General features: G+C 31.7%; 1 protein-coding gene across 1 annotated transcript; it reads right to left on the bottom strand.

Annotated features, from left to right (window-relative positions):
- Positions 1-7,124: 7,124 nt before the first annotated feature.
- On the bottom strand, positions 7,125-9,518 carry LOC104722199 (1-aminocyclopropane-1-carboxylate synthase 11-like). The gene is made up of 4 exons (XM_010440337.3): positions 9,218-9,518; positions 8,954-9,085; positions 8,458-8,618; positions 7,125-8,365 (listed from the first exon to the last, which is right to left on the bottom strand). Exons 1-4 carry the CDS (start codon positions 9,356-9,358, stop codon positions 7,417-7,419), a joined length of 1,383 nt encoding a protein of 460 aa, XP_010438639.2. The 5' UTR covers positions 9,359-9,518; the 3' UTR covers positions 7,125-7,416.
- Between the last annotated feature and the right edge of the window lie 346 nt (positions 9,519-9,864).

Raw genomic sequence — 9,864 nt, 5'->3', positions numbered from 1 at the left:
CTCTCTTAACACTAAGGAAAAAGCTTGTTCTCCTTCTCTTTCTCCTTTGCACCAAATAACCAACATTTAACTGTCTTTCTCTCCTTCTCTCAGATGAAAATGTCGACTAAAACACAAAAGCATGAGAGGAGGCGTGAGTTGAGAAAGAGATTAGGCTTTTTGGTTTAATTAGATTAAACCAGGATTTAATTAAACCAAAATTAATTAAAATCCACTCTTTTGGTTTACTCAATATAACCCAAACTCTATTCCCGGAACATGGATGTTACACTATCACTAATATCTGGCTGGTACTCGCCATCAACATCAGTTTCTTCTTCAGTATCATCCTCTTCTTCATCCATTGTATCATAACAAACATCATCTTCCTCATCATTTCCTTCTTGTATATAATTATCATCTCCAACATCATTGTCATCATCAGATTCTTCAAAGACTGCAATCTGATTCTGAGTGATCATGATAAGAAATGTTTTTCTTTTTGTCTGAACCAAATCGAGTGCAATACTTAAACAACACACGGATATTATCACTTTGCCTTACGTCCACATGTTTATGATGATTCTCCGACATATTGATTTCATCTTTTTGTTGCAATTTCCTGAAATTACAGCCGAATTCCCCAATATTGACAACCTCACCGATGACATCTGTATAAAATTTAAATTAGTTCAAATACAAAGATTTACAAATAATTATTGAATTTTATATTAAAATAACGAATTTATTACTCACCCACTAAGTAATCTTCACATTGGGTATCATCATTAATGAGTTTGAAATCGACGAAATCATAGAAATCTTCCCCTCCAACAATTGAATTCTCTTTGATCTTGGTATTATACAAAATAACAATTTTGTAACGATGTGTGGTAGCCAAACATGAACCATTCTGCTCAACAACCTTAAAGTCTTCGAAATCAAGCCAATCACCAACCTTGAACTTTGAGACAAAACAATCATAAACATCTCCACGAAAGGAACATTGGACCTTTACACCCTAATAAAATATAGTATTAATAATTATCGCATAATACAATTTTATATGTCAAAACAATATTCTAAAAACCTTGTAATTTTTAACTTTCAGGTATAATTGTATATAAGCTTGTTGTTTGAAATATATAATGACCTTATAATTAGAATAAAGTAAATACCTTAATATCAGATAAAACCATCTCCAAACTTGGACTTTTCTCTTCCCACAGACACAAAGACCTTCACACGAATTTTCCGTTCATATTTTGAAGAGTTCAGACGCGAAACATCATCGAAAAGGCTATACCTAATCATAGTTTTTTGTTGTTTTTTTTTCTTCTTTGATTTAGGTTGAAATCAAAAGAGTCTTATAGATGTATATATATATATATATATATATGTAATTTAATATATACATAATTTACATTTTTTTGAAAGTGATATTTAAAAATATATGTTTAGCAAATCATTTAAGTAATTTGTATAGATCTCTAGACATAAATATCTTTACACTTCCCTTTATTTTAGAGATAAATAGTAAACTTCTTAATGTTTATCATTATGGCTTTTAATGCGTATTTTAGATTTTCTATTTTTAAATTAATCGTGATAATACACCATATTCTATTCTGTTTTAAATATAGAATACCTCTTAAGTTTATCCACCCTACTTTACATAATGTAAAATTAACAACCTTAGATTATCTTAACAATAATCTTCAAAATATTGAACATAATAATTATCACATTTTAAAAAATATTAGCTATCAATATGGCATTTCATTATTTTTTTTTCAAATTTACATAATAATCAAGAACTTTAGTAACCGGTCGATTAGATATCATAACATTCATCATACTATTCTCTAAATATCATGCTTATCTTCTCTTCACGCATGAATATTTGCTACGACACCAATGATTTCTTCTTCCATATACAGATTATTTACATTAATTTAACAATATTCTTCAAAATTTTGAACATAATATTTATCACATTTTTTTAATAATAGTTATGAATATAATATTACATTGATTTATTTAATTCTTACATAATCATCAAGAACCTTAGTATTCGGTCGTTTGTATTGTTAATAATTGTATTTCACGATTTTTATTTTTGGTCATCATTATAAAAGTACGGTATTTTTAATAAAAAAATAAATAATCCTTGGAAATATTTCTATTTCATAAAATATTCATCCATCTAAAACAATATCCAAAAAACAACAATTATAAGATCTCATAACATTCATTCTACTATTCTCTAAATTTTGTCCTTCTCCTCTCTTCACGCCAGAATATTTGCTATGACACCAATCATTTCTTCTTCCATACGCAGTCTATTTTAAAAATAATAACAATGTCATATATTATATCTAATAGAAATTTAATGAGAATATTTTTTAGGTAATTACCGTGTATTTCTTTGCGATTAATAGCTTCTCTGCAGATAATAACAAAAGAATAGGGTTAGGATTAAAGATTTACGAAAAAACGCTAATATAATGTTTATATAAAAGTATTAGTATCAGGATGACTTTGAAACACAAATTGTTTCCGTTTTAATACCAAATTAAGCAATTAGTAACAAACGTTAGAAGATGATTCAAACAAAGAATTAGGGTCAAATCTGCTTTTTTAACATAAACTACTACCAAACAATAGCCGAAAGACAGTTGTATTGCTGACTCTGCATCTCTAATCTGTTGATTAATCACACTAAATGATGTCATATCCGAGAAAATAAGAGTAGTTAATTTTAAACAATAACAAAATCATTTATTTAAAAATAGACCGTAAATGTTGGGATATTATTAGCACCATTCATAGTCTTTCTGCAACAATAATCAGTAACTACAAACGTTAGTATGATTTTCTGAATCAAATATATATATATTAATAATCTTTCTTATAAAATATAAAACAATACATATTTTTCACCATACGATCATTGTTAGATTTATCTAAACAATATTTTAATTTAATTAAATCATTAGAAATATTAGAAATATTTATAATATAAATAAAAAAGAATTTTAAATTTAGTAACATACCTTTTAGCAACGATGAAGATGCAGAATTCAAATAAAAATGTTTGATAGTCCTCGCCACCTCCACCTATTGATTTATATTTATTTATTAGAGCCACAAACACATGAATAAAATTAAATAACGATGATAGAATAGTTTACTATTAAAATTACCAAACATCTCTCATTAATATTAGCAACTTCAGAAGCTTCCCTGCAACTATAGACATGAGCCTTTTAATTTAGCATCATCAAAGTATAAAGAATTAAGTTTTAGGTATATAAAAAAAAACCTAGATTTCTTGTGCGGGAACATAAAACTAAGATAACGACCATCTACTAACTCACCTGAAACATAAGAATTAGTATAATAGTTTTTACAAAACTTTAAATAAATCAAGAAACCTATACAATATAATATAAGAAGTAAAGAAACCATACACAAAGTTATGGTAATGCTTGAACTTGCGTTCTAAACAAATACTACAGAAAGAGGATATGAATCATTAGAACACAAACACGAATACGAAGAACCATATAAAGGATCATCAAGACTATAATACATATATAATTTCAAGAACATGAGAGAAAATTAGGGTTTTTTTCTTTTTTAAAGATTTCGAATTATGGAGAATGGTTACGGTTGTGCCTATTTATATATTAGTTAACAATCTATAGTTTTAGGGTTTCGAATAGGTCGGTATATTTTGGTTGGGTTTTATATAAGCCTATTATTATTTTAGGTTTTAGCATTTTTTAATTTATAAAATCACATTTTGACGATTATATAGATTAGATATTTAAGAAATTTAAACTTTTATAATTTTCTAAATTAATTTGAAGGGTAAAAAGGTCCAGTTTTGAATCTCATTAATGGCAAATTAGTAATCTTAAGTCTGAGGATGAATGTGGTGTGTTTCAGCAACCTAAATAGAGAACAAAAGCCTGTCCGAAAATTTTAGGGGTATTTTCATTAAGGGTAAATGACGTAATTTTTTGTGAGATTGGCTGTGAGCTCTTTTGACTTCTCCTTTAATATATTAGATTCTAGTGTATGAACATTTGTTTATTTCCAGCTGTTCTTCGGCATTAGAGCATGTACAATTGGAGTTTTCATGAAAATCTCTCATCCAAAAAGAAATTAATAAAATAATAATTAGTATTATTTAATTGTAAAAATCTTTTAAAAAGTAGAAAGAACCTCTTATTTGAGAAACTACAAAAGACTTTCACCTCTCTTTTGAAAAACTCTCATAATTAAAAATATTATTTATTATTTTAATATTTTTTTATGTATGAAAGACTTTGGTCAGAGACTTAGATCATGATTGATTCTCATTAGTCATCTTTTAGTGGGTGTCAAGCTAATAAAAAACACAAAATAATAAAAAGTTGAGGAATGATAGATACACAAGGTCTCGGTCTAAACATTTAGGACATTTCCAACCCCATTCTATTTTAGAGTCAAAACTCTATTATAGAGCAATATTTGCTCCAGATTGCTCTATATATAGAGCAACTCTATTCTCACCTCTATTTTTTTACACTAACTCTTGCTCTATTATAGAGTTACTCTATTATAAAGTTACTCTATTTTAGAGGAAAAAATAGAGATATACATTGGAGATGGTCTTAAAGACACTCTTAAACATTTTTTCACTTAGGGGGGGGGGGTTATTGGATCCTTGATTTTAATGGATTTTAGAAATCCAAGTTAAATCATGTGTTATTCAATCATTCATTTTAAAATCTTTATTAAAATTTTGTGTTATTGGATCTATGAATTCTAAATCCTAATTAAAATCACCCCTTATTCATTATTAAAGATTTGAGTATGGATTTGATTTCATATTGGATTTGGATGGATTTGAAAATATGTTTTACTTATAAATATAGAGATTGAAATCCTTGGTCTCCACCTAGTTATTTGGGTGGATTTGGAAAAAAAATCACAATACGTAATAATGAAAGAAAGAATGACATGATAATAATAAAAAGCATAAAGAGTGTGTTCATGCACAAACATAACAATACGTATCGGACATGACAAATTATGAAGCACCTAATAAAAAATCAAGGGGTTCGAAGACAAAAAATCATGAAGCACCTAATAAAAATAATTCAACTTATAAACAAAAAGCAGAAAGGATGATCCCCTAATAATATTTAGCACTCCATCACGTTACGCTAAATCCAACCATAACGCTTATCAGTGGACATGCTAACAAAGACTTCTTTCATTCCTAATTGGTGAATCACTTTGACTGCATCGTAACGAACGTTTTCTTCCAAATTAGGAACTTCTTTGATAGCTTCCCATACATTATTTCTTTTCTTCTCGACCTCTCTTTGTTCAGCTTCTCTTTGTTGTCTTGTTTCTCTTTCTTGTATTAGATCGAAGAGTTTATGAGTTACTGTTGTCAATGAATTCATCTCAGCATGGACATCTGTTGAACCTTCAGATTGACTTGATGGTTCACTTACATTGTTAGTATTGCTTCTATGCTTCCTTCTTAAAGGTAGTTTGTCTAGAGTGCCCCTTGCATTGCTGCATACAAAAGACAAAGGTGTTTCATAATTTTCTGCGAAAGTTTACATAATTTTATGCGAAAGTTTTGTCGAACGGATATTTTTCCAGAAGAAATCGAGAGTGCAGAAGAAGTTGTCGAAGAAATTAATGACGATGATAATGCTGAAGTACTTACAACCCAAGAACAATAAAGAGAATATGCCAATGAGTAGAGAGAGACAATAGCATCAAACATGTGGACTGATTCACTTGAGAATACTACATAAGAGATTATTTTTATAAGTTCTATTTCTTTTATAATTTTTGAATTCTATTCTCTAGGATTTTCAAATCCACTTTCTTTGACTTTCAAATCCACATTATTTGATTTTCAAATCCATATTATTTGATTTTAAAATCCATGGATTCCATATGGATTTCCAAATCTTATAAGGATTTCAAATCCATTAAAATCAAGGATCCAATAACCCCCTTTAATGTCATATTCTGATTTGTTGATTTTTTTTAAAACAAATAAATTTTAAAGTAAATAATTTTCTAATATTAAAATATTATTTGAAAACCCAATTTGAGAAGATTACGGATGGTGATGCTTTTACAGTTGTTCATTCATGAAAACAAATAAATAATAATAAAAAAAAAGAGAAGATGAGAAAAGAAAGGAGAGAGGTGCGAAACAATTCTCAAGTGAGAATCTATAGAACTTGACATATCTCAAATGGCTAATAGTTGATTTTTTTCCTGATTTAATCTTTAAACAAATAATTGTATTATATTAAAATTATAAAATAATATCTATTGACAAACTCATCTCATTTTTAGAGATGGACGACTACTTTTTTTTTTTTTGAATGAATGTAAAATTTTATTCAACCCAAAAACTGTTTAAAAAATAAATGCTTCAGTGTTAGAGAGTGGTTTCAAACAAGACAATTTGATGGCAAAGACTAGAGCTTAAGTAGTAGCAGAGGGTTGAGCATATGCTCTAGTAGAAAACCAGAGTCGTAATCCATCATCATATTGATGGTCACGTAAGTCCATGATTGAGCTGAAGCGGTTGCGTACATTTTTGTCAATGAGTTTTATGAGCCGAGCTTGCGGAGAAGGTGCCTCACCATGTCGTCGAGCGTTCCTTTCATGCCACAAATAGTAGAGAGTTGCTTGGAAAACATATTTTAGCAGGAAACGTTGGAAGAAGGGGAATGTTGGAGAGGTAAGCAGTTGTAGCAGACAGCTTCAATCCGTTGAGTAATGGGACAAGAGCAGAGGCTGTGCCAGGTCCTTCCAAATGGCAGCAGCGTAAGGAAAGGTGAAAAACAAGTGATCCCTGGTCTCTTCCGTGCCTGAACAGAGAACCCAATTAACCTGTTGCCCCGAGGAGCAGCATTTGATACGATCTCTAGTGTCTAAACGATTGTGAACCGCAAGCCATAGTAGAAACTAGAAAAGAATACTTTGGGGTTGAATATGAGTACCAGACCTCTTTGTACCAGTGATGGACCACTATGGCACTATTCTTGCTCTTAGTTTCATCTATTATTGTCAACATTCTCTATATTTTTGGCGTTAGAGTAACAAAAATGTTTCTTGTGCAATTTGCTAACTTCGCAAGTAATAATTTTAAAGTTTCATGACTATGAAAGAATAAAATAATACAATTTGGTTACTCAAACGAAAAAAAAAAAAAAAAAAAAAAACAGCACCCTTCGATACAACCCTTCAAAAACAAAAAAACAAAAAAAAACAGTACTTTTTTCCTTTATTTTGTAGAGCTAAACTCCAATAATGGCTTGCGCCAAATCTGGAGTGAAAAGAAAAACATGAAAAACAATTATAATATGAAAAGTAATCAAAGAGAGATTCTTAGACAACTCATCAACGTTCTGATTCACAAGTAACAGCGGAAAGCTTGGAGACCCATTTGTTGATGAGCGACCTTCTCCTTGTATTCCACATGGTCCTCTTTTGTGAACCACGATTATTGTCCTCTACGAAACCTTTGACACGGTCCATAGCAACCTCCATCGTTTGGTCTGACATATTCGCGAAACAAACTCTGAACCAACCAGGCTCATCGCAGTGACACGATGAGCCTGGAGAGATGTTAAGACCGACTTCACACACAATCTTTGTCCATAAAGAGTGCTCGGCCTCGAAAGTGTTGGATTTCAAGAGGTGTCTTAAGTCAACCCAACAGAACAAACCTGCGTTGCTCTTCAAACAACCGATCCCTGCTTCCTTTAGACCCGAAACCAGCCTGTCTCTTCTCTCTCTCAGCCTCTTCTTGTTCTCTTCCAAGTAGTTGGTCGTGAATCTTTCGTCAGACAGCAAATTGGCAAGCAGATGCTGAGTCTGGGAAGAAATGAGTCCAAAACTCGACATTTTGGTCGCGGCTGACACCACTTTCTCGTTGTCCGAGTAAATCAAGCCCACACGAAATCCAGGGAGGCCTAGGTCCTTGGACAAACTGTAAACAACATGGATTTTCTCATCCAAATCCATGTTCTTCTCCTTAGCCACTTCTAGAACGCTGGTGAACTCAGGAGAGTCAAAAACCGTTCCCGAGTAGATCTCATCGCTCACCATATGGATTTGCTTGGTGGATGTGAAGGTCAGAAGCAGATCAAGCTCTTCACGGGTGGTAGAGGTTCCAAGAGGGTTTGAAGGGTTCGTTATGAGAACTCCTTTAACGTTTAGGTTAAGTTTGTGAGCTCGTTCGTAAGCATCTTCTAGTGCATCCTCCGTTATCTTGTACCCATTCGAGCTTACACAGTGGATAGGAACAATCTCTACTCCTGTCCTCCATTTGAGATCTCTATCAAACCTTCAAGAGATGAATCAAAGAAAGAATTTAGTCTTTTTTGTAACCAATGCTAATTCATTTAAAATCGTTTAGGTGTAAATATATACACGTACCCTGGATAATAAGGTGCAGGGATAAGAAAGGCATCTCCTGGATTAGCAAGGCAGAACATTAGAGTCTCGTTAGCCGAAGTTGAGCCAGCTGTGAGCACCATCTTGTTCGTATCAAATTTCACTTTGTTTCCTCTTATTTTTCCCATGAATTTCGCCATAGCCTGTTGCATAAAAGCAAATAATAATTAGTTTCGTAGTTTGAAAAAGGTTAAAATGAATATAGTTTCTTATTATCAAATAAACCAAATCCGATCTCCTACAAAAAAAAAAATAAACCAAATCCGATCGAACTCGACCAAAAAAGAATATCCCTTTTTGAGAAAAATGAAGGATATGTTTCACTTAAAACGGTTCCTAAAGTTTTAAATAAAAACAATAAAACTTAATGTTTTATTTTGGTATATATATTCATAAATAAATAAAAAACGAAGGTCAAAACTAAAGTGAAACTCCGACTAAACCCTCTCAATATGTAGAAGTAGCTGATGTTACTTACATCCTTGAAAGCTGGTAAGCCATGGTAATCTTGGAACAGAGCTAAGTTTCTAAACACCGACTCTTCATTTTTCTTCAGACCCAAGACTTCTGGATGCTCTTCAAGCCAAGACTCTATTAGGTCAAACGAAAGCTGCACAGGACAGAAGCAACAACCGATCAGTGGGTGTTCAGCCAAAAAGAGAAGAAAAAAACTCAGAGATTATTATGTACATACTAGTTTAGGTTTTAATGTGTTAAAAAATGGTCATAGATTCACACAAACCTGGTTTTCAGCAAGACCCATTTGAACAATCCCACTAGGGTTAAAAGTCTCGTGGAATGGATTCTTCTCGTATTCTTGCCATCCAAGGAAGTAGGATGAGTCTTGTCCATGAGAGTCGCCGATAACTTTGCTTGACAACATTATTTTTTCTTTTTTAATAACTCGGTGATCACTATACAGCAAGTACAAGTACTTTCACTTGGTAAGCTCAGCAATAAAGAGAGAGAGATAGAGAGAAGTAGAATGAAAGTTTTGGTAGATAGAGAAATGTGAGCCCTGTTGAGGAACAAGGACGAAGAATGGTGAATATATAATGGAGAGGGAGACTAAGGGAGGTGATCTATTAGGAGACAATGTCCCGACAATATTAGCTATAGTGATACTAGACGGTGTTGATTCTTTTGACCAAAAACGCACACATACAAATTATATTTAATTATTCTGACCCACACCCACACGTACACTTTTTTCTCCCTTTTTATGCTTATAATAATTTAATCGTTTTCTATGATATTTTTTTCGTTATTTTCCTTGGTACTTTAGAGTATATCATTTGGAAGTATTATGTGTTCCCTCATTTCCTTTGTGTTTCCGATGTATTTGTTATCCTATCTGTATTTTTATTTTTATTTTGGATAGTTGACAGG

The sequence above is a fragment of the Camelina sativa genome, chromosome 2, assembly GCF_030686135.1.
Source record: "Camelina sativa cultivar CO46 ecotype springtype chromosome 2, ASM3068613v1".
Taxonomy (NCBI): Eukaryota; Viridiplantae; Streptophyta; class Magnoliopsida; order Brassicales; family Brassicaceae; genus Camelina; species Camelina sativa.
Note: the sequence above shows the minus strand (reverse complement) of the source record. Positions and strands in the feature narration are given on the sequence as shown.